Source organism: Barbus barbus, assembly GCF_936440315.1.
Source record: "Barbus barbus genome assembly, chromosome: 22".
Lineage (NCBI taxonomy): Eukaryota > Metazoa > Chordata > Actinopteri > Cypriniformes > Cyprinidae > Barbus > Barbus barbus.
The window spans coordinates 16,351,704-16,377,575 of NC_136750.1; the positions used below are offsets into that span (position 1 = coordinate 16,351,704).

The 25,872-nt window shown below is 36.2% G+C and overlaps 2 protein-coding genes across 3 annotated transcripts in view; one reads left to right on the top strand and one right to left on the bottom strand.

The window, feature by feature from the left end:
• On the bottom strand, positions 1-12,804 carry LOC306888083 (alpha-protein kinase 3-like; the record flags this gene model as incomplete). Its single annotated transcript, XM_079446214.1, has 15 exons — positions 12,730-12,804; positions 12,155-12,440; positions 11,498-11,521; positions 10,895-11,016; positions 10,518-10,635; positions 9,001-10,390; positions 3,586-6,049; positions 2,966-3,113; positions 1,995-2,122; positions 1,867-1,902; positions 1,487-1,761; positions 948-1,036; positions 610-827; positions 444-492; positions 1-343 (listed from the first exon to the last, which is right to left on the bottom strand). The coding sequence occupies exons 2-15, from the start codon at positions 12,289-12,291 to the stop codon at positions 1-3; spliced, it is 5,541 nt and encodes a 1,846-aa protein (XP_079302340.1). The 5' UTR covers positions 12,292-12,440; positions 12,730-12,804.
• The window catches only part of LOC306888085 (mucosa-associated lymphoid tissue lymphoma translocation protein 1-like), a 23,704-nt gene continuing 10,058 nt past the window's right edge, over positions 12,227-25,872 (top strand). The window contains exons 1-12 of one of the 2 annotated variants that reach the window (XM_079446224.1): positions 12,227-12,258; positions 14,338-14,411; positions 15,466-15,565; positions 15,913-16,037; positions 16,151-16,283; positions 16,455-16,630; positions 16,822-16,918; positions 17,893-17,928; positions 18,521-18,724; positions 23,185-23,362; positions 23,507-23,581; positions 24,955-25,082. In XM_079446224.1, coding sequence (XP_079302350.1) covers positions 15,556-15,565; positions 15,913-16,037; positions 16,151-16,283; positions 16,455-16,630; positions 16,822-16,918; positions 17,893-17,928; positions 18,521-18,724; positions 23,185-23,362; positions 23,507-23,581; positions 24,955-25,082 — 1,162 coding nt within the window. In that variant the 5' untranslated portion in view covers positions 12,227-12,258; positions 14,338-14,411; positions 15,466-15,555. Of the gene's footprint in view, positions 12,259-14,214; positions 14,412-15,465; positions 15,566-15,912; positions 16,038-16,150; positions 16,284-16,454; positions 16,631-16,821; positions 16,919-17,892; positions 17,929-18,520; positions 18,725-23,184; positions 23,363-23,506; positions 23,582-24,954; positions 25,083-25,872 lie in introns of those variants that run through there. The other variant, XM_079446225.1, reaches the window with a different exon arrangement.

Here is a 25,872-nt window from a genome sequence, read left to right on the forward strand (position 1 = left end):
CTACCTCATCCTGACAGTTTTTGGGACCTCCACAGCTTTGTGTTTGGTGGTGGAATTGCTCTCCCCATCTTCACCTGTCTTTTTAACCACTTTGGGGCTAGACGTGCCTTTCCTGGTGGACTGTGGGCTAGTTCCTTTCTTCTGAAGCTGAGGGCTGGATGAACCTGTTACACCCCTCCGGGCCAGTAGAGGGCTCCTGGAGGTCTTTATTTTAGGTTGTTGTAGAGATTCCATTGGCTTTAAGGGTCTTAGGCCCAAAAGTCCACAATAATAATTACACTGATGTTGAGTAATGAACTGCTCAATTATCTTTGGAGATCCTTTATCTGTGAGGCCTTGATACCTGCAGCAGACATGACAATATTAGTCTCTCCAATAAAAAAAAATGAAGAAATATCAGAAAAATGGGTAAACATTATAATCTCATAGTAAAATATACAAACCCTTTAGACTTTGTAACTATTTCAATGCTTGTAATCTTTGTATCGACACCTGAAACACACAAGAGTTTATTTTATACTATTATATTTATATATATTTTGGAATCCTTAAAAATATAGTACTTAGCAACTTACTCAAAAGTACATGTGAAGTAAATATCTCTTTTACCTTCTAACCGGGTAACCAGGATGTTTCCATTGGTCCATTGATGGATCCAGTGCTGGAAAGTGCAACACTTCAGTTCCACCTCAGAGGTGGCTCTGGCTATCAGTCTTCCTGTGCTGTCCATCAGACAGTATTTCACATACACACCATTCAGATCAGTCTCTACTGTTGCATATGGAATTGTATTGGCAGGTCGATACATCAGATGAAGGGGGATGACACTAAATTTATTCAGAGAAGCAAAGAAGACTGAAATTATATAATTTTGACATTATCTCTTATTTGTAGCCACATGCATTACATAGAAATGCCTTTTAGTCAGTATTACTTCATAGACCTACTCTAATGAGAATCCAAAGTTCTCGATTACTCTGGCCTCAGCTGCAAATATTTTGCAGTACTCCCGAACGGTGTTTTGGATTTTACAGTCCTGAGAATTAGAAAAAAACAAAAAAACTTTTACTTGAAAAAAATATAAACTGAAAATAACTGTGGTAAAAATATATATAATAGAGTTTCTCTTTTTCCATACAATTATACTACAAGATCCAAAAAGACCTTAAAAAACAAGAGTATCAAAAATGAATGTATGACTTGTGTGCTAATGATTGAATATTTCAAATATTATTCACAATTAAAATCAAATCTCACTGGTTCTTGCCACATCATGATCAATCATCTAATGTACAAGTTTAAAAAATACAAATAAGGTTTTGAACTTGACCACCTTTGTACTGACCAATTTTATAATACTTCTTGTGGTCCTTTTTGGAGCTTGGCAGTATAAATAACCACTTTCCCCAATGTTTCCTTTTTATAGTTTTTGCTGTGTCAGTATAAATTGAATATAATATAAATTGTGATCCAGTAAGACTTTAACCTGTTTGGTGATCTCTAGATTTCTCTCAGCCAGGTTGCTGTCCTCCTTGGCCCCATATGCGATGGGATTTCTTACTTTAGTGATGCATGTGCTGCCTGACTCAAAGACAGGGTCCAAACCATAGATGACCTTTGCCCTGCAGGTCTTGTGTACGCATCCCTCTCCAATCTGTACCTCTGCTGTCATGATGCGACCAAAGAATTTATCACCCCAGTAACCTGAGTCTGCTAGGCCTTTGGTGAACATCATTGGTGTCATCTCAATCTCTTCTCCAACTGAGATGATGGGAATACAGCATAGAAAATTCAACATAGATATACATCAAAAATCTTGAAGTATAATTTGCAATTGACACGTTTGATTTCCTCCAGAAATCTTACCTTCTAAATCGTCCTTTAAGAAAAATTCTGCCAGGACTGCCCAAAAAAGAAACAATGTCAAAGTGAACATAAAAAATAATACATTAGCAGATTTCTGTTTATTAATTGACCAATGAGTTATAAATTACTGTCTGCGCTGAGTAAGTAATCTGTGACGTCAGTCCCGTATTCATTCTTGATTGAGCAGCCGTATACTCCACAGTCTCTGCTGGAAGCCTGGACTATGGCCAGGGCCACTGGACTCTCATCCCCAGCACTGAGAGAGAGAGGAAGAGATGTAAATGAAATGTAATCAAAGGCACTTCACAATTATTCAAAATACACTGATATCCTAATATACTTTGAAGCATTAGAGTAAATTATAGAGTAAAAGCATAGTAAATGGACCAAGCATAAAACGTTGAAGAAGTTATTAGTCTTATATACATATACACATACCTACATACAGTACATACTGTATATACATACTGTACACTTTTTTACAACCCTAATTTATGCTCTGTTAATGGAAAGTGGCACAAATTTACAGCTACTTGAGGGCAGTGTGTTACAAACACAAGGACAGATGACGCATTTCAGGGTGTATGCGTGCGAGTACGGCGTCATTGTGCTGATACAGCACTGTGAGAAACAAATTTAGATTTTAATATCCCCTGATGGTGCAATTGAGCAGTGTTGGGTTACATACTGACTAGAGCCTCACCAGTAACAGCTGTGGTGTTCATGCTCAAATACAAATAAGTGAATGACAAGTCCACAAATCAGTTAATAATATTGCTAATAACTTTTCAGATTTACAGCGTTAAACGCCTTTTATGGTATAATAAGCAGTAAAATATGCACACTGTCATAGCGAAATATTTGTTATATGTCAACATTTCGGGCATTTGTTCAAATATGTGGAGAAATGCCTGTAAGGTACTGTATCAATAAACTTTTCCAAGTTGTGTTGGTCTTTTTATGTTTTTTCCATATACTGCATTAGCATTTTTCTATCAACAGTAACTTTTAAACTGAAATCTCACTGTCCTTTTTACCTTATTGTTTTAAGCTTGGTTTAGTTTTTTTGGCTGTGTTGAAAGATTGCAGGGGAATTTACCATCTTTCCATCTCTACAATTTCCTCTTCGTCTCTGTACCACTTGATGATGGAGTCACTAAGAATGTTAAAAAACTGGCACCACAGCTTCAAGTGGCCTGAGGCATCTGAGAAGGGCTCTCCCCTAATCTTGCGGATAACCTGAGGAGCTGAATGGAAAGAGGATCAGGGGTAACTTGACAGAGGCAACAAGGTAAAGATATGTAGTGTTTACTCTTCCCATAAACACATATCAGACATCTCCCTACATCTTGGTGTCAACCTGATAATGTCTGAACAGTGCAAAATTAGAACACTTGCTTAGAAAGTAGGAGAATAAGCAAGGCCTAAATACAAACAAATGTCATGCATAAAGATATATACAAATATTTTAATGGCTTCTTGTGTTGGTGTCAAACTTGAATAGTATCAAAAATTGGGGGCTTGTCCGGGATCTGAACCTGTCACCTCAGGCTTACGTTTTGATATTATCAGTATCGGTCAATAAATATTGGCCAGTTAACAGAAATGTTAGTTATTTCTTGTGCAGGTTTGACGATCTTTTTAATAGATATGAAAGGTTCCTGCTGGAAAAACTGCAATCAACAACAATCAACCAGTATAAAAATACATATGTGTTACCTTTGAAGGGGTCCAGCTTCTCCTTTTCTGCTGGTTTGCTTTCTGTCTTTGTGCTGTCTGTCACCTCTGCCATCTCCTCCTTAGGTTTCGGCACCTCCAGCGTGGCCTTGCGTCGGGCCATCAATGGCGAACGTCTTTCTGTGGGTGGTGTTTGCTGCCCACTTTGAAGTTGCAGGAAAGCCGCCCTACGAGCCTGACTGGGCGACATATACGGACTATCCCTCTTACCCTGCGTGTCAGATCCCTCATCCTCAGACTTGGTTTTGGCGAGGTAGATTTTGCGGCGAGCACCAGAAGCCAGCTCCTCGGGGGTGGCTGAGGGTATTAGGGTTAGACTGTCTCGTCGCTTCATCTTTGGGCTACTCTCACAGGACAGAGTGGATGTGGGTGTACTTCCTCCACTCTCTTCCCCTTTCTTCTCACTTCCATCCACTGATGCAGCTGAGATGGACCCCTGATTCTCTAAGTTTGGGTTATTCTTTGCCATTAGCCTTCGCAAACTGGCAGGACTTAGTGGAGGGAGTGTAGGTCCCACAGGGGTTGTTAGGCTAAGTTTCTCTATGGAAGGTTTGTCTTTTTGAAGTCTGTCAGATTCAGATTCTACTTTAGTGTCTTTCGGCTGGGGAACCTTATCTGGGTCTTGGTTAGTAATACTAGGCAGAGTTTTTGTAGACATATCAGGACTCATGAGCTGGGACATGAGCTGCTCTCTTGGTTTCTCAGAAGTAGCAACTGGACCATGTTGATTGCTTTCACTTTTCAGCATAGTAACTAAAGTGTCAGAGTCATCTTTTTTGTTATCGGTGTGCCTTTCTGCATTTGTGACAGAAATGGGAGGAATATCTTGAGGGATATCTTGTGAGATTACTATGCCAGGAAGTGAGGGGTGGCCGTGAGTTTGCTCTTGTTCAAGAGGGGTTGTGTTGTCATCAGCACATGCTATGTTGATTATAGGGATATTACTCTCATCTTCCCTGCCCCGCCCAGTGTTTATACTTCCTAGTTCTTCTCCTCCTCTCACTCTTGCTTCTAGATTTTGTGGTTTAATTTCCTGTGTTCTTTCCACAGAAGGTGATGATTGAGTGTTCCTTGCCACACCCAAAAGGTCTGGAATAACTAAGGCGCTGTTGGAGGTTGATTCACCTGATGCTCTAGTGGCATCATCCATTTGTCTTTCCTTTTCTCGAAATATCTGTGCCACCTCTTGTGTTAAAGGTTGCATAACTCTCTCAGGCTCTAATTTCAGAATTTCACTTCTAGGTGCAATAACAGGTTCTTCACGTTTGACTCTTTCTGGCAATGTGACCTTGATTTCAGGGATGAGTGGCGTATATCTCTTTTTTGCCACATTCTTGATGACAGTTTCTCTTGTATCAGGGAGTATTATGATTGGTTGGACTGATGGTTGGTCCTTCTCGGTCAAACGTCTCTCTGCTTGTGCTTTTGTAAGGAGTTTTGGTTTATCTACTTTTTGTGGCCTCGGTTGAGTTTCTATAACCTCATTTTCACCTCGTCTTGGACTTTTGGGGATCTCCATCTCTGGAGTTAAAACAGATGCTTCTGTCTCTGGAACAACATTATTGTTAGTCTTAACATCACCTTTCTTTGGTTGACTGGAATCATCCTTTATTTTTTCAGCATTAACATTGTCTTTTCCCTCAGTGCTTTCCTCAATCTTTTCTTCACCACTATCTTTTCCCTTTTCTTCAGCACTCCTACCCTGACTTGGAATGCTTTTATTATCTTCCATATTAAAATAATTCACTGTAGCAGAGTCAGCTGCAGCTTCTTTATTCTCTGTTAAACTAACATTTAGTGCTAGTATCGATTTTTCTTCTGGTTTAAAATCAATTTCCATTGCACTCTCAGACACAAGAGCGACGGAAGCCCCTTCTTGACTTAGCCCCAATGCTGGCGACAATGAATTTTGATAATTCATTTCATATTCTCTTTCATTCACTACAACTACAGGAAGGACTGACTCTTTTATGACAAAGTCACTCACGGACTCATTTTCCCCTAGAGTGTAAGATTTCCCTTCTATTGCACTATTCATCTCCTCTGTATTTTTCCCTGTCAGGGAACCTCCCTCTAGCGTTTTCATAACACTTTCCTCCTCCATATGAGGAATTACTTTCTCGTTTGGCTCTTTACTCTCTTTTGCCCTCAGCTCCACTGACTGGGACTCAGTATGCACTTCGGTAGGGACAAAGTCGACAAGCTGTGAAAGCTGAGACTCTGGCTGGCTCTCACAACACTGTGTGCTTTCCAGGTCTGCCATGATGAGGTCTGTCAGAGGGGCTGCGGAGCCCCCCTGCTCCTCTAAAATATGCATTTCCTCAGCACCTCGCATGACCTCATCCACAGGATAGGTAAATTCCAGCCTTTCAGTCTCGAATGGAGGATTGGCCAAGCCCACAGAGCCAGGAATATCCATGTCACGTTTAGTATGGTCACCTGTAGCCTTAAGACATAAACAGTTGCTTGTTAATAACATGTTGGCTTCACAACACTGAATTCACTGCACAGATTGTACAGTTTTAGATTGTCCTCTTGGCATGCACTGGATCTTAATGTTTATAGAATAGGATATTAATTATGGGATAGTAATAAAAAAGTAAAAAAAAGCGTAATTAATCACTTTGATTGATTTGCTCCTAAGATCATAAAATCAATTACTGAGGCAGAAGTTTTTATAAATCTTAGATTTCCTCTGAATTTTGATCATTGATGTATAGTATGTCATGATTTTTTATATAAAATGTTGTATTTATTGAGTAAGCATACATCTTAACTTTTTGTCATTTGGTTTGTTTACTTGTTTTTTAAGCTGTTATATTGGAAACTATATACAAATTTGTACACTCAGACTACCAATCTTGTGCAACTTTCCATGTATGTAGAAGGAAAACAACATATTATTTACGAGCTGTCAGGTCAACTTGACAACACCCCTGCATGACTAGTGACATATGATATAACTAACACCACAAAACCACATTAGTAAAACACTTAATATTACTGAAGTTTAAGTTAATGATCAGTATACACCCAATGCCAATGTTTTTAATTTTCTAATAAAATGAGTAGCATTCTAGCTTAGGAAAAAAAAAAAGATTTTGCCACAATTCTTTGTTTCATTGTGGGAAGTGATATGTACTATAGTGACATGTGAATTGTTTACAATATTCATTTCATGGCAACTATATAAATGTATATATATATAGTTATAACTATTTAAATAGCTATATAAATAACTTTAAACCATATATATATATATATATATATATATATATATGTCACTTTCACTTCACTTTTATAAACATATTACATTGTATATTACATATTACAACATAATCAGTTTACAGTGTTATAATGTTATGATTATTGAAACATCTAAATGTAAAAAACTGAAGATGGAGTGGCATTTTAGTAGTGACAGAAGTAGCTTGTCACATTTATAGACTGTTCCTACAAGAGCTTTCTTTTAACAGAAGTTCTTCTGTTGTGATTCAGATGAATGTGCAGGGTTCCTCTAACTGACACACCACAACAACTAACATTAACTTCCCACGAGACGCTAGGGTGGTTGCACTTCCACATTACATAGGAAATAAAACAGCTGAATGTGTTACATGCCAGGTGCAACGCTATCACATGTTTGTCCTGTCTGAGACTGTAGAGCACATGTGAATCAATTAAAGGTGACATTCATCCTGTTGGCTAACAAACATGAATTCATTATTATCATTCAGCCGTGTCTGGTTTTAAGCGATGATGAAATCACTGTGGTTCCACATGCCTTTCTAACAGCCTCATTTCTCTCTAATCTTCAGCCATGGAATTTTAAAAATCATGTGATGGCTAACAGAACCTCTGCCATGTGCACATTCTTGCCAAGAAAGAAGCTCAACTACTGTCTACAGTTGCATGCACAGTAAGTAAACATGTTTGTAATAAAATCTAAAAACAAGAATAATAGGGCATGTTGGGCACTTAGTCATACATTATACATAGAGAGACAAAGGTTTTACATGCAAGTGGAAAAGTTTTATCAATGGTGAATTGTCAGCTGACTTTGGTTTCTCTGACATAATGTATACAAGTTTAGCAGTCAGTGAACTCTCTTTGTATGGTATGGCTTCCCTCAGCACAGATTAGAAACAGGTTTATTTCAAGACACGGGGAACCAAAGAATCTGGAAAATGTGAAGAGGTTTTGTCTTCTTGTCTTAGTGTCCAGCAACTGTCCTTCATCAGGTCCTGACCTTGAAAACATGTCCATTTAAAATGACAATGTATAGTAAATTCCCTTTCAGGTTGAATACTAGTTGGTCCCAATGAGTAAATACGATTTCTTCAAAGTGAATTTGTCATGTTTCCTTATGGCATTCTGTTGTTCTTAAGGTCTGGTGACGCATGAAAACACATTCTCTAACTATTCCATTTAAGCTAAAATTCCAGCTATGCTCACTCACTCAGCTATGTGCATTATTGATTGTCTTTTTAAAGGGCCAGTGGCCCTTTTTCAAAGTCCTGGGAGAGAGCCGTAAATAACACAAAAGCAGAGCACAGAAAAAATTGTTGTGAGAACTGAAAAGTTAGATCAGCAAGATTTTTAAATTTTACTTTTTAAATAAATACTTTTAATAAGCATCTCACACTGAAGAAGGAGTAGTGAATTCATATTTTCCATGACAGGAATAAATATACAGTATATATAATAAATATAATAAACTTTTTTAATTCTGTAATAACATTTCACAGTATTACTGTTTTTATTGTATTTTTTATCAAATAAATGCAGCTTTGGTGAGCATGAGAGACTTCTTTCAAAAACATAAAAAATCTTTTGAATCTTTTGAATTGTAGTCTTCATGCAGTGGAGTCCAGTATTTTAAGACAACATTGAAAATTTAAATGTAGAATTTAAGTTAGAAAAAAAACATCACAGTACACACACACACACACAAACAAACATTTTTCTTAAGCTGTTATGCTTATAATATTACATTGTACAATATTGTAATTAAAATTGTATTTAACTAGAAAAAAACAAACAAAATAGAAACATTTTAACTAGTGCTCTCAGACTTTATACCCCGCTTTATTTGTGTCCTGTATCGCAAACACTCTGGCTGCAGTTTTGCCAAGAAAATAGTCTATAAGAACAACGCTGACACCTTCTATCCTTACATGAGAAGCCAAAGACCAAATAATCTCAAAGTTGCCTACTGTGTTCTCTTGGGTGTAGTTAGTGTCATCATCTTGGCTATGGACTGGTGTAATTAAACTCAAGTCTTGTCGCACAAATGTACTCTCTATAAATAAATGCCATGTGCTGTGGTGCAGGAAGCCCTGCACTACAGATGGACAAAACCGGCAGGTTGTAAAGTGAGAGGTGTGATGAACTCACCTTGAGAATCAGGGATTGATCAATCTGTGGGACTTCCTCTGGACTACTCTCGTCCTTTGGCATCTTATTCTCCCCTAAAGAAAGTCTAAGTGTTGCTCCAATGCTCTCAACATGCTCTCTTTCAGGGGTGGGAGACACATCCTCAAGTTTGTTTGCATGAAATTCAGAAATATGTTCATCTGAATTGGAGTTTATGATATCATTAGGGACGATTGAGTCTTGTGTTTGTGGTAAAGGCTTTGTTTTTACTTCCAAATCCACCATTTGAGATGATTCCTGGACCAGCTTTGGTGCCTCAAGCTTGAAGGCCTCACTATAGACCAAAGACTCTTGAGGAGGTGTTTGTGAGGGAGTAAGGTGTTGTGGAATTTCTTTTTCTATGATAACTTCACTAGTTCTCTTAGTGGTTTCTGCTGTCTCTAACTTCTTGCTTTTGCCAAAGAATATGTCCTTTAGGGAGTGAAAAACCGAGCTTAGAGTTGACTTGTGTTGAGGTTCTGGCTCTTTGTGTGATGCGGCTTTGGTTGAAGGCCCAGATGTAGCTCTTTGTTCTTGTTCTGTTTGCCTAATTTTCTCTCGTTCTCTATCTTTGGATCTCTCTCGTTCTTTCTCCCGCTCAATTTCTCGTGAACGGTTCCTCTCTTCTTTTAATCTTTCCCTTTCTATCTCCAGCTCTAGTTCTTTTTCTTGGACAGGTCTAACATCGACCTCCATGGTCTCCTGTGACTTTGCAGAACTCTGTTGTTCCTCAGCAGCTTGTGACTGCACAGACTCAGCTAAGTATTTTGCCAGGCTTATTCCTTCATTAGCATCACCTTGTTTTCTGTTGCTCTGGGTGGTTTTAATAACACCCACCTCATCAAATCCATTGGTAATATGCATCTTCTTTTCACCCGGTTTCTCTTTGGCAGACTGCTTTGTGGAGATCACCTCCATTGGATCACAGAAACGGTTGAGTTTCTCATTACCATTCTCTGTTTTCATCTCTGTTATTCCTACAGAAGCCTGTACCATAATATTATCAGACTTATCATCTATGATTGCAGGCTGCTCTTCATCTGTCCCTTGGGAGCTCTCGTTCTCCTCTCCATCCTGGGTTATGGGAGAAGAGCTCAGGGTGTCGTTCCCAGCAGGAAACCTACGCTTCCTTAGTAAGCGTTCCTGGTTAATCACATTTAATTGTTCCTTCTTGATGTTCTCCTTACCCCGACGTCGACTCTCTTCCAGCTCTCGTCGCTTGTTCTCTGCCTTCTGTTTCAGTTTGGCGAAGAACCTTTGATGGATCAGGTACTCACTCATGGTGCCCACCTCCAGCACCCCAGAACAAGAGACGATGCCCTTACTGTTCCTCGCTGAGGCCTGATAAATGGCTGCATCATCTTCTGTACAGCTGCCAAATGAAGAAATGTAGTTAATAGTCATTGTGTTAACAATAAAAGCATTGATTTGGATGAGAATGTATGAAATGTATTTCTTTAGAAATGCGCAGACATGTAGAATAAGCAGTCAGGTCATACTTGTAGATGTGGAGTGTGTGAATTTTTCCATTGCGAAATATTTCATATTTGGGAAGACCACAGTATCGATCTAACTCCATGTCATCTTTGTACCAGGTCAACTCAGGAGCCGGGTAACCTTGTGAAAAATGTGAGTAAAATTAAGGAAGTTTGCCTTTATAAATGGAAATAGTAATGGTATTATAATACTGAACATTAATTCAACCTAGAAAATCATAATTGTATATTTTGGAGAAAAAAAAAACATACATGCAGACTTTACACACCAAATATGATTATATGTTATAGAACATACATATATATATATATATATATATATATGTTTCAAGCTTGCATTCAGTATTTTCATTTATTTTCATAATCATAAAGCAGCTTACCTGTGACCACACAAGAGAACTTGACATTGCATGATTCTGACACTGCCTTCGATTTTATGGTGGTCTCAAAACATGGTTGGGTCTCTTCAGTCAATTGAGCCATGACTGTACATAATGTACTCCTGGAAATGGCCAATACAAATTTGTCAACTCATTAATCCCCATTTCAGGTAAAATAGTATATATTATATAAAATTAATCCAAACATTATTATAGAAATCAATAAATTAATAACCTAAAGCAACAGACACGAAAGTGTATTATGAATATCAGTAGTAAAACGTAAAATCATAATTATTGGTGTCATTGGGAGGAAAGGCTGCAAGGTATTAACAGGGTGAGAGGATATTATTTTAGCCTTGTAATATTAACTTGTAAATGTTTGTTTTGGTATCATTTATAATGTACTTTTTCACGTACAATATACAGTGGTTATTTGGGTGGGTCACAGTATTGATCACGTTGCAATCAAATGCAATTGGCTTTAATTTGGTATTTCTGAAATTGTAAAACAAACCAAAGCAGAAAGGCATTTTGGGGAATAGAAATTGTTATTTGAACTGTAGTTAGTTTGGGATTGACCTTTTGGGAAGCTTTTATTACCTCGACGGCCTGTAGTTTGAATACCTGTGAGTTGAAAAGCTATTTAGAAAAGAGGCAAATCAAAATCAAGAACATCTAAACTAGGGACTAGTGACTGTGTGACCCTGATTTTAATCACAGCCAGGAGCATCTTACAGTAAACGCTGTTGCTAAAGGGGAGAATGTTGTGGTCTCTCTTAGTTGAGCCAACACAATACAACCAATGTGTTAACCACAGTTACATCAGTATTTCAGCAGCAACAAAGAAAAAACATTAAACTAATGAAAATTGGATTTTGTGATTGTATTTAAGTTGATGTGTGCTAAAATGGCATTTCATTTGATAAAATAAAGTATCAGAATAGGGGATTTTTTTTAACATAAAAACCAATGATCTTGTTCTAACCAAAGACAGTTTTTCAAATCAAATTATATACCATTAATATTAAATATCATTTTTATACATTTTTTATTATATTTATTAGTAAAATACTGCAGTTATGTATTTCCAAGATATTTATTAAAAACACGATTCATTTCTAGACCTAAAAACCATCATAAACCTCAAAATCAACATCTCCAAATTGGAGGTTTGGATAACTCTGACACAAGCAGACAGGTTTTTCAAAATCAAACAAGGCAGAAAAGCGTCCTCAATCAAATCTGACAAATTTTTACCTGTTTTCAGGCCTAACGTTGGAGAGGTAGTTGCAGCTCTCTGACCTTCCACTTGCTGATGAAACATCCTCCCCATTTTGGCTTCCCGATCTCCCATTTCCAGAGTAAGAGCGGGTCATGGGCCTCCTGGATGTCATTGTCCAAAAGTAATAACTTCAACAGTCCAAAAAAACCACCAGGGTCTTTAAGTGGGGTTTCAGTGTTTCTGCTGAATAAAATTCAGATCGGTCTCTGGGCGATTGGAACCAAAATGTAAAGTTCCACTTCGTAACTATTTGGAGAACTACTAAAAAAGCAAAAAATACAAATCAATCAAACTGAGAAATACAAACACTGAAAGTAATAACAATATTAATAATATGTAACCAACATTTTAAAATATAGTTTAAACAGAACCATTCTGTTTTGAGGGCAGCTAGTCTCAACAAGCAAACCATTTGAACAGAGAAGTTATAAATAGGAACTGCTGTCTGCTAATTTCAATTTGGTCAAACACAGTATTTGATTGCAAACCAACACATATAGTTTGAACTTTGAATTGTTTGACAAAACAGCATAACACTTAAAGAACTCACCATTAGCATGTTTCTTTGCCTTTTCTTTGGAGCCTGCTGTCCCAGTAGCACAAGAATTGTCAATCACAGCAGAGCATGTGTTGCCAGCAGGACCCTATTTATAGCAGGCCTACAAATAGGTGCAAGAGCACATCACATTTTCCACAACTAGCCGTTGCTCTGAAGCCACTTGAAAGCAGTGTCTAAGAAAAATACAGCAAAAACTTCCAAGTGCAGGTTAAAATCTAAAATATCTTCTTCTTTAATCATTCCTTATCTGCCAGCCTCATGAAATTAGGTAATTATCTCTTTTACTGATTGATCATGCTGAATAGGGATACTTTAACATACATATAAATGATCCAGTGTTTGTAGAAATTTAGCCAAATGCATATGTGGTGTGGTGAAAGTGATCTGATGCAAGTGGCCCTTTGATGACAGCTCTCCGGACAAGCTCAAAGCATGGCCCAGGTTTAATTAGGACAGCCCCCTCTATGTCACTCTGTCTGTACACCCTCCCCATAGCAGTCAACAACCTTTCCCACCGGTCATGTGTCATTGCATCATTTTCCAATCATAAAAGGGCTCTGATTACATGCTGTCAAGCAACCACTCTCACAAACATACCGTGCATCATTCAAACAAGAGATGAAACACATGCTTACAAATAATAATAACAGAGATGTAAACTCGAGTGTAACATCATTAAATTAATAATGAATATAGAATATAGAATTAAATGCAATGATAAAGTGCTGACAACACATAGAAACATAAAAATAAGGCATTGATTTTAAAACTGTAAGTGTATCTGTGATGTTGTAAAGGGTAAAGCCAGTCTAATGTTTTGAAATATTGCATCACAGTAATCAACTATATCATCAATGTTTTTTCATTGCTGACAGTAAGGCAATACAAAAACAAAAAGGGGATCAAAATAACAGATCACAACTACAAACAAAAAAATAAATAAATAGCGTGACATTCAGTCACACTTAATTTACAAAAAATTACTTGGGAATTGACTTGAATTGACTTCAGTTGGATGCCAAATTAGAAGTAGTATAAGTAATAATAATAATAATAACTTAATAAGATTGCATTGCAAACCATTTATGTGGCATTTGTATTTTTATGTCACTTTTAAAAGCAACGATAAAGTGCTGAGAGCATGGAGACGAGAAATAAAAGAAATAGGCTAAATACCGAATATTATACTTCTTTGAGGCCGTTTTTTTTAAATTTATGAATAAAAATGATATACATTTATGATTATAACATTTACCTAAAACAAGAAATATTATTTAATATAAAACTGGTTATGTTATTTCTAGTAAACTCATACACCTACCAATAATCAATCATCTTTCCAGCTCAGGATTGTTAGTTGCTTTCAATATGACGTCAGCGTATCATTAACCTGACGAAGAAATGAAAATATTTGAAGTCTACTGTAGGCCTACTGATGTTTAGGGCGCATCTACACTGAGCACAGCGGTAGTGGGAGGGCCAGTCTGTCATTATTACGGGAAAGCATTCATTTTTCAGCCGAGTTCTATCGCAGCATGTTGAATATCAAAGACGTCGCTACAGCTGACGCTCAGTGTTTGTTTGCATGACGGGTTTTAGGAGGGGAGTGTGATATAAGTCGCAGTCAGCCGGCATTCACAGCTCACAGCACACAGCAATGAGCACTAGGACAGGTGAGTGTAACACCCCTCTACATCTACTACAAGCGAACGACGCCACAAACTAGATGCTGTTACCGTCCGGGACTGGTTGTCACACAGGGAAGTTGTTAAGAAGCGTTATGCCTAAGTAACTGTAAGGTTTTGAGCCAAAAATTCAAACCCCTATTAAATTAGAGTCATTTTGTAAATTCTTTCCTCCAAACAAAAATTTCCATATTATATTTTTTCTGTAGTTGCTGTGTAAACAAGTGAACGCCATAAAACCACACTGACATACATTCAGACAAAAACGTTTAAACTTGTGCTTTCACAGTTATAAAAATGTAACTTGGGCCAGGTTGTTTTAAGTGTTACAGTTTGTACAATTATTAATTACATTATCTGTTTGCCAAATAATGGGTGCATGTTTTCACAAAAGGTCAAAAAGTCATGTGTTTTTAGAATAGTATTTTTTTCGTTGGCAAAATGCTTCAGTATTTTTAGCCAAAGCCGCACATGCCTACAGTATGCAGAAATTTAATAAAAAAAAATAAACCAATACTTAGTAAAACATGTGACAACTTTCCCCGTCTCCTTATAGTTTACATATTGGAGAATTGCTTTATCATCGGTAAAATTAATAAGCTGATATAATTGCTAATGCATTATTTCATTGTATTGAAGTGGTGTGACATTTTAAAGAATGAGATTTTTAAGTCCTCCGACTGAGAAATTTGAAATGACATTTAAAGACATTTAAATTGAAATATTTAAATAAACCTATATTTGTGAAAGAGACTTCTCATTTCCCTGGAAAGTGTTGTAAAAATTTAAGGATAAACAAGATGTTATGAACCCATTCATTTCAAATTTGCTGTCAACTTTTGCATGAAATGACTGTACAAACACTGTTGAAATCATCATAGATTTGCTTATTTTAATAATTAATCATTTGGCACTAACTGTGCTAACTGTTCCAAACTCTGGATTGCTTAACTTTTCTCCATGTATCATTGTTTTGATTCTGAATGCCACTTTTGTTGTTATGTTATGCCACTATTCATACTTCTGTTTTCATTTTACACAGGTGGTAAAATTCTGAAATGACTGGCTACCTTAAAAGTGCAGCACTTCTGCGGTCTAGGCCCTTACACATTTAAGAGTAGCGCCGACAGTCATGAGAACTGGTGTGTATAATATACCATATCCCTTTTAGAAAATTCTACTTCTATATATGAAGGTTATTTGCAAAATCAGATAAATCTGTTTTTATTCATTTTCATAAATCACGTTTTTTTGTTGTTATCATGTTTTTATTGGGTTTTATTGTTAGTCAGCTCTATTTTTTTTAAGTTGTTGTTATTTAATCAAAACAACCCAACTGCAGTTTGATTGAAATTTATTGGAATGCAGGATAAAAAAAAACATGATTTTTGAACAATTTGAATCTGTTTTTGCAAATGAATTCTTCATATGTATAGTTATTTTTTATTGTACTGTATATAAAATGATATATTGTTTTTTTTGTGGGCAGAAGTTGTTATTCTACAGCAGCCGATGTCTGTGTGTGTACCACCAAACCATGAGGTGACCTTAAGAGTTCAAGCAATAGGGACTGGTGCATTAAAGTATCAGTGGTTTGACAAACAACAGACAGAGGTTTGTAGACTTTAGCTTTTATATCTTTGATTTATTTTTTTTAAAGTTTATATTAATATTGTGAGGAATGAATACCCAAATGTATCAAATAACATATTACTTAATCTTTTCAGGTGGCAGGTGGGACGGAGCCTGAGCTCACCGTCTCTCTCCAGAGATCTGGAAAATATATTTGCCGAGTGAGCGACCTGTACTGTAACTATCAGTTCACAGAATGGGTAAAAGTGAGAATCCTAGATGAAACAGGTACTTTACGTTATCTTGTATTGTCATTAGCAGCTGCATTAATCATCTGGCCTAAGAGTCCATGAACCTGACTGACATTTACTTATCAGTGATTTATTTTGCAAGGTTTTTCTCATTGTGACAGTTTTAAGACTGCAGTATCTGTTAGACAACGTGATGCTTTGTGTTTAGGTGTTTCTCGCACATGGAGAGGGGAACCCCATATAGTCATTCACCCAATAAGCCGAACAGTAAAACCAGGGGAGGCTTTCACTCTTAAATGCACAGCTTTAGGCAAACCTGCGACTGCCTACCAGTGGTACAGAAACGGTCGCATCCTTCCTAAGCAGACCACAGAAACACTTAGGGTAAGGCAACTCACCAGTCCTTGTCTCTAGCTGTTTTGTTGCCGTATTGATAAATTTTTATGTGCAAGTTCGGGTCATTGTTTTTAAGTGTGAGCAATTAGTTTTGACTGTAATGACTGACACAGTGGTACACACTGAAGTTGGAAGCTGCCTAAAATAATCATGTTTTGTATTTGGTCTTCTTTGTTTAGATAGAAAATGCCAGCGCAGACACTGTGGGCTCATACCTATGTGCTGTGTCAAATATTTTGGAGGAGAGATGGTCAGAAGCAGCTGAGATTGAGATTGGTAAGAACCGCCAACGGCTGTTTATGTCAAGCTTTTCAAGCCTATCATTGGCCTTCAGTGCACAGCTTCCATTTTGGAGTAGTTTTTTTAAGACTTTAGTGGCCGTTCATACAGAATATGTTGTTTTTGCATTATTTCTGGAATTGTTGTTCTTTATCAGCATCTCTGCAACATAATTTTTTTAATTTTCATGTTTATTTAAACATGGAAAAAAAAAAAAAAAAAAAAAAAAAAAAAAAAAAAAAAAAATATATATATATATATATATATTATTTAATATATATTTATTTACTTTTTTATCTTTATTTTACTTTATAATTTTAAAATAGTTAAAGTAATAGTTCACTCTAAAATAAAAATTTGCTAAATAATTATCTTTGGGCCATTCAAGATATAGATGAGTTTGTTTCTTCATCAGAACAGATTTGGAGAAATTTATCATTTGCTCACCAATGGATCTTGCATTAAATTTGACAATCCTTTCTCACTTTGTTTGCCATCATGATTCAATTTGACTTGCACATTAACACTGTCAGATCTTCTTAGCAGCTTGCTATGTGATGAAAAGCAATTTGATGAAAACATTAATAAAAGAAACCATCCAGTCTTTAGCTGGTCATGAATTCTTTGTGCTCAGTGTAGTTCCAGTCTAGATTCAAATTACTGGTACTTTCCACAATTTGTAGGAGTTAAGAACAATCAGGAACTGAATTGTATTTTGAGTCTAAACAGGTCCTTATATACATGAGAGTAAAACTAAAGTTAGACTGAAACCAGCTCAATGAGAACTTCCCTTTTTACTTGTCACATTGTGGACCGCAAGTAATGTTAACGTTCTGAGAGGTTTTTTTTCATAGTGAAACTAGTGGAAGAACGCGAGCTAAAGGCTTTGTGAGTAGCAGCCAGCAGCATGCTAACATTTTTCATTCTCTTTCAACTTTCACCAAAACATTTTTCCTCTGGTTCCCCCACAGCGCCTCCAGATCAACAACCAACGCCCACGCTTATGGGTAGGTCACAGACAAAAGCTTTTTTCAGCTCATGTCAGGTTAAAAATAGACTTAGTACCTACCTGTGTTTCACAATACTCCCACCTTGAATATTTCCCCTAGAAAACAATCACTGTCATTCATGTAGGATTGTCACAGTTGTGGAAAAAGCTTGAAATATTAGGGAGTTTTCAAATAATGAATTTGAGGCTGGCCACAGTTATGGAAATTATTAAAAGTTTGAAAGTTCGCTGAAATGGAAGAAATCCTAGAAAGTCAAATCCTCCATTGAACTGCATTCAAAGCTATATGCGCCTTATAGAAGACATATGTATAAAATATTTCTTTTTAAAAAAAAAACTTTGTTTGTAAATTACTTGTAATACCCAGTAATTAAATGAAATTAATTATTAAAAAAATATTAATTAACAATGCATTTAAGATTCTGCATAAAAATAACACTATTTGTTTCTTTACAAAGTCTGTTTGTAAATTGCCCATGCAATCAATGTAACTGGTATATTTAAAAAATATAATAAAATAAAATGTAATATGTTTTAAAAAATGCCTTTATAAACAAATTTAAAGAAGGAAACCAAATTCTTTCCCTTAGCAACCGACAAAGTGGCATTACTGATTGGGAACCTGAACTACAATCACCATCCTGGTCTGATGGCGCCCACCATGGATGTTCATGAGCTGGCCAATCTTCTGCAACAGCTAGGCTTCAGAGTGGTCTCTCTGCTTGATCTCACCCTTCAGGAAATGCAGGCTGCCATTGACAAGTTCTTGCAGCTCTTGGACCGTGGAGTGTATGGTGAGTCACATGTTGTGGGTTTGCTGGAGGAGCCGGTAGGAAATGTCTGGTGTGTTTCACATGACTGCTTTAACTAGAATTCTCTCACAGGATGTAGAGTTTGCACTGATGACGATGGCTTGTTTGAGGTGAAAGTTTCCGGTTCCCTGACTGCAAAAAAGAGTTATAAATTTGTTATATATTAAAAGAGTTAAAATAAATTGCAATGTGCAATAACACGCTCATTTGAAATTATGTTGTGGCTATCAGTGCTATCCATTGTGTCTCCATAGTGTATGTTTTGTGCTGGAAAGTGTTGTGACAGATGTTTTTTTCAGTGCTGGACACTACACAGTCCATTTGAAATTCTCCTGAAAAAAATAAATTTTAGTTTTGCTCAATAAACTGGAGCGTCTCAGTGACGAGACAGAGGAAGTTCCATTTGAGTGGAAAAAAAAGCTTTGTTTTCCGGTGATACAGTATCAGTGCATGTCATGGGTCAAAAAACCACAGCACTTTCAACCAAAGGACTTTTTTCAGAGTAGCATTGAGATGCTGTAGTCTGTTGATTGGCTGATAAGAGATGTGTGGGCAGTAGTGTGCCTTGCTGCTTTCATCTCCAGAAACCTATAATTCTTCTAACCAACAGATTTATACTGATTGCTTTGCCCACACTGGACTTTCCTGTTGTTAAACTTGTATAGTAAACTGCCTCATAATGAAGATAATTTTGGCACACAGTGTATTCAATAGAAAGTGAAAAATCGAAAGTGTTTAGTCATTACTTTGATTGCGTCTGTACTGTTGTCAATATGGGTTACATTTTGCTGATGTCGTAGCAATGCACTGTAAAAAAACCCCAAAAAACTTTTGAGCGAACTTCAAATTTTAAGGCAACCAGCTTCAGCAGATTTTTGACTTTTCTCAACTTATTTTTTAGGAAATTTGAGATTTTCTCAACTTTTTGATGTATAAACTTAAAAAAACAAGTTCAGAAAACTCAAAAATCTGCTGAAGCTGGTTGCCTTAAACTTTTAAGTTTCCTCAAATTAGTTTTTTTACTGTATGGTTAGTCACAGCATCATCAACATTTGAAACATTGTGTAGTCTTCACGCGTTTTATTATTATTATTATTATTATTTAGTCATTTAGCAGATGCTTTTATCCAAAGCGACTTACAAATGAAGACAACAGAAGCAATTAATTGTAGTATTAAAACAGATCCAAAACTAAAAGCTAAAACTTTATAAATACTACCTATACACATTTTAAAAATAAAGAAATTAAATAAAAATTACAGATGCATACAACAAAATTTCAAAATGTTACATTTAAATGAAAAAAATAAAAATATAGCTAAAAACAATCCAAAATATTAAAGAACAAAAGCTATGAGAGTATAATGTGACCCGTTCTGGCGAAATGAGTCGGGAGTCGCACAGGCTAATTTTGAGCTACAGGCAAAAGAAGTGAAAAATGTCAGGTTTTGAGGTTGTCGAATTTAAGGTTTTCATAAAAATTTGTTTATTAAGCCCTCTTATAGCGATCACAATGCTCCAAATAGTAATTAAACATCTAAAATCTTTATTTGTACGTTTTCTGAGAGGAGTACCTTTTTCTCTGCGTACTTCTGGACGACGGCTACTGCTTCTCACCACAAGTTGTAAGTCTATTGTTGCAAAGCGTAGCATTCTAGCTTTGTTAATATTCATATCGAATTCTCGATGACATGAGTCCAAACAAGTGAAATATGATTTTCAAATGCTGATGACGATCGTGCTGACTGACATTTGCAAAGCATAAGTGCATAAGACGTGCCTTTCCGTGAGCGCCCGATCTCCCTTATGAAGTAGCTACTTTATTGCGAAATATGTATTGGTGAGATTCACATCATAATCTGTTATTACCAGTGTTGGGGGTAACGCATTATAAGTAACGCAAGTTACGTAATAATATTACTCTTTTCAAGTAACTAGTAAAGTAACGCATTACTTTTTAATTTACAAGAAAATATCCGAGTTACTTTTTCAAAAAAATAACGCCAGTTACTATTTTCCCATTTATTGACTGACAGTGCGCTGTGTGAACATGATGTTACTGTAGTTCTAGACTAAATGTGAATGTGCATTAATTCATCTCACTCGCAAAAAACAGATTTAGTATTCATCAAAATGAATTAAAACAGTGAAATGCAAACTCAGAATATGACGCAAACTGCAATAATTAAATGTTAAACAACACAAATGTATCTAATCCCATTTTATTAACCAATGTCTTTGCTGCTGACCTTTGATGATCCAGTTCAACCATAATAATAAGCAAAAATGACTTTAGATAAACTAACATTTGTGCTTCATTGTTTTTTTATGGCTGATGAGTGTTGAATCTTCTTCTCCAGCGTTCTACTTTACAGATGTGAATTTCCTTTTCCTTCAGCCTGAGGTTTATTCATTACACTTTTTGTGAAAGGGCTTTTATATTTGCTATGATTAGAACTTCTTGTATTAAAAACAATCAAGCCCTGCTCATATTTAAAAAGTAACGCAAAAGTAACGTAACACATTACTTTCCATAAAAAGTAGCTAAGTAACGTAATTAGTTACTTTTTTAGGGAGTAACGCAATATTGTAAGGCATTACTTTCAAAAGTAACTTTCCCCAACACTGATTATGACTGACATGAACGTTTAGTTAATAGTTGGGGGAAAATCTGATGTGTAACATTATATTTGATCCATGCATTACAGTAGGTCTTAATATAGATTAGTGTTACATTAAAAGAAAAGACGGTATCACTCGCTGCTCTTGATTAAATACTGTTTATTTGCATCTTTGTTCTTGTTTTTAATAACAAATATAAAATAAAAATTGCTATATTGTGATTAATAATATAGTAATTATTATTAAGAAAACAATTGGGGGAAAATATGCAATGTTGCTTGGTGATTCTGCTTTAGAATTTTTAACTCGATTTTTCTCAAAATCAGATCTGCTGCTTCTATTGCCTTCAAACGGATGTAGCTCAGTCATGTTTTTTTATTCGATTCCAGCGAGTCATATATCATTTTGAAGGTATTTTAATGGAGAATGTGAAAATACAAAGAACTTATTTTTGAAAATTTGCGCGTTCTGACACATTTTGCCAGCACCGGTCAATAATAATGATTCTAACATAACACTAAACCAAACACCAAAAAAACAACAACTATATGTATGTACAACCACACACACATACATGCATGCATAAATATATATATATATACATACACATTTATTAAAAAAAAAATAAAAAAAAAAATATATATATTTAATTTCCATTTAGTTTGTTGAAGTATTAAAATAACTCAAATTAAATAAAACAAACTTAATAAAAGACCTACGTATACAGACATAATAAATTCAGACATTATTAAACTAAAATTAAAATAGATAACAAATACAAATCACGACAGTATAGTTTATCAGTAATCCTAAGAAATAAAACACACAAGCTAAAAAGAACAGCTTAATTACACATAGTGAGAAATGGTTATAAAAACTGAAACAGAAGTGAAACAAGTAGAAAAGAGGAGAAATAAAAAGTGATACTTATATCCTTTGCCGGTGTCCCAGCCTGGTGCAGTCGCACGGTAGAGTCGATGGTCTTTACACTCTTCGGTCATCACACGAGGAGGCCTTTACATGACAACTGCCGCAGTAAACTAGGCTTTTTTATACCCATCTAACAAAATACTAATTAAATTTAGCTGAACACACTTTCCTTATTTTTCCACAACAAATGGACAGAACGAGACCAAACGCGAAAGTTAACCCAAAGTTTGCCCCAAAATTAAGATTCTGTCATCATTTGTTCACCCTAATGTCTTGCCAAACTTAGCAAATGTCTCTTTTCTTCCTTCTGTGGAGCACAAATTGTACAGTGCAAGATGTCAAGCTTCAAAAAGTACACAAAAGCACTGTAAAAGTCTTATAATGGCTCATGTGCTGTATTCCAAAGCCATTCAATTGCTTAACATTGCTAGTCCAATGCAACCAGATCAACTGGTTCTGGAAGATGGTTTTGGAATCTAGTGCACAGGTCGAATTAACTACTTTGATGCTTTTATGGTTTAGATATTCGTAAATTATTCTTTTGTGTTCCTTTGAAATAAATAATGTCATACGGATTTTGGAACGTCATGAGGTGAGTAGATGATGACAGAATTTTCAATTTTTTAGTGCACTACCCTTTCAGATGAAAGATTTGACAGTTACAACACCAGTTTTCTGTGTTTCCCTAGATTTGAATCTCGCTTCCTGTAAACATTTTTGAATTTATTTGAACAATCAAAGTATGCGTTGATTTCTGTGTAATTAATTTACATTAAATATTTAAAAAAGGCAATGTTGTATATAAAAGGTACTTAACCAGAGACCTGAAACAGAAACATATTGAATATTGTAGACCATTAAAAACACACTTTCTCTTTCCCCAATTTCAGCTGTTTTTTACTACGCTGGCCATGGATACGAGCACTCCGGCAGAAATTACCTGGTGGCCATTGACGCTCCACGACCCTACCGTACGGAAAACTGTTTGTGCGTACAGAGAGTGATGCACAGTATGCAGGAGAGAAAAGCCCAGCTCAATGTCATTCTCCTGGATACCTGCAGGAAATGGTAGGCCTGCGGGAACATGATGATCTTGTGCAACTATTTGTTTGTTAAAAAATGTCTATTTAGAATTCCAGATTCTTGAAATTGTTTTGAAAATGTTACATGTTTCCACACTGTTCAGTGTTTTTGCTATTTTACATCCTCCAGGTACAAACAAAGAGGTCCTCCATCTGAAATTAAGCCTTTGGCTCCTCTGGGCAACACTGTTTATGGATATGCCACGTAAGTACTGACAATTCTTGTAAGCCTCCAACAGTGGCAGCTCCAGGATTTTTTTGTTGGGGGTGCTAAAGGGGGGCATAACAGTTCAGAGGGGGTGCTAAAAAACGAATTAAATTGAAAGTAATGAACGCCTAAACTTTAGCTATCAGTTTTTTTTATATACAGCAGCTTCGAAAGAGAGGCAGAAAGTTCCAACGGTATTTTTTAAATGAATTGAATATATGCTATTTTTCTGTGGTATTAAACTTCTCATATGCCATTGTAATTAGTAATATACTAATGCCAACTGCCAAATATGACACTTACAAAGTAATGTAATTTATGAATATAGAAAAGAGAGAAAGTTGGGATTTTTTTTTTCTTTTTTTCAATACGAAAAAAAAAAAGATTTATTTTTTTATAATTCATGAAACTATTTACACACGGGCACACATTGCGGGTGAAAACCTCCCCGTGCTGATTTGCATGGTATCATGTGTCGGTGATAGCCAGAGATACACCTAAAAAATTGGCAATATTAAGAGGATTTAGCATGTCCAATTAATGTAGGCCTGTTACATTCTTCTTATTATTAGGCCTATTATTATTATTAGATTACTTTTATTATTAAATTACATGAAATTATTGCCCCGCAATAATCACCGCATGACGCGCTGTGAGGATAATAAAATAGGCTATTAGTTTACTCCTCATTGAAAATGTTTTTAAAACAGGTCTATTAATTTATACAATGAATTATAGGCCTATAATTAAAAATATTAACACTGCAGTCATCAATGACAATTCAGAGTGGCTTTATTTCAGGCACTGATTTTCAAAAACAACCTATTTAACGCGAAATACGTTTCTTCTCCTGTTTTTCATTATGTGAGCCACGAGAAATATTAAGGGAATAATTTAAGACAGTTATATACCGTTATCAGCATACGTTAGAGTAGATTTGTCTCTCGTTGTCTCAGAGAGAATATGCGCCGTTAATGCAGCGTTAGTCGTCAGTTTTTTTTGTTTTTTTTTTACTTTCACTTTCTCTATAGTGAATTAACGTTCACCGTCTTGTGCAAAGTTTGCGTGTTGCTTACTTGAGTTGCTTGACCCCTCCCCCATAATATCAATTGTTTATAGGCCACATGTTAGGCACTTTTTTTAGGTTTTTAATGTTTATTTTTCTATGTTTATGAGAGTGACACGGAGAGTTAAAAACCAGGAAAATCATTTGGAAATCTTTGGGGCGGCTGTACCGGGGCTAAGCAAGTTTCTGATGGGGCTATAGCCCCATCAAGCCCCGCCCTAGCGCCGCCACTGGCCTCCAACAAAACTTCTTAAATAACAGTGATTATGTTCTTTTTGTTTTATCATGGCGTTTGCTCCCACAGGAGTGAAGATGCAGAGGCTTTTGAGGTGCAGGATGGTGGCAAGAGCACAGGGATCTTTACCAAGTATCTGAACAAACATGTTTTAAAGCCAGAGAGGATGACCCATGTCTTGGAGCAGGTCTCTGAGGGTGAGTGCTGCTACCAGTACTCTTATATTCCAAAACTTAGAGGGCTGTGTTGGGGAATAACTGTTAAAACCCATGGTCCAGGTATGATGAACAAAGACCAGGAGTCAGATTGCGATTAATAAAAGAAATTTACTGAAGAAATAGTTTGTAGTTTCATCCGTAGAAGTCAGCTTTAACCCTCGCGATGGAGTTCGTAGGCCGACCTGCTTTACAATGCAAAAACACCAGCAATTATACCCTAACAGAGGTTGCTAATTGCGTCAATGCATAAGTCATCAAAATTCTGATTTCTGATTCTAAAACGTAGATAAACTTAGACAATTTCCACATATGGAGCTTGAACATGCAAGCTTGAAGCATATCTTCTGATGACTATTTTAGTGACAAGTGATCAGAGGTCCGACGCAATACGTCTTTCCAAAGACGTATATCTGATACGCTGGACATCGGCAGCGGAACGTTTGTCCTGGACTGTCTGAGCTTCTCCCTGTACAGACAGATACTAACACACATACGCAGAGAAACACTTATCTTACTTCAAGGTTGCCTCAACCTTATCGGGCATGGTTACCAATGCTCAAGTACATTTTACTCAGTCACAGTTTGTAAACTTTACTCAAACAACACAGCACTGAAAAAATGCCTATAAAGCATGTGGTTAAGTTACAATCTCATATGTAAGCAGGTAGACAGCTCGTTATTCCTTTTAAGGTAATATGTTGACTCAACATAGTTATTAACTGAATGAACACAGAGACCTGAATACTTGGCACATGATACACAATGACGG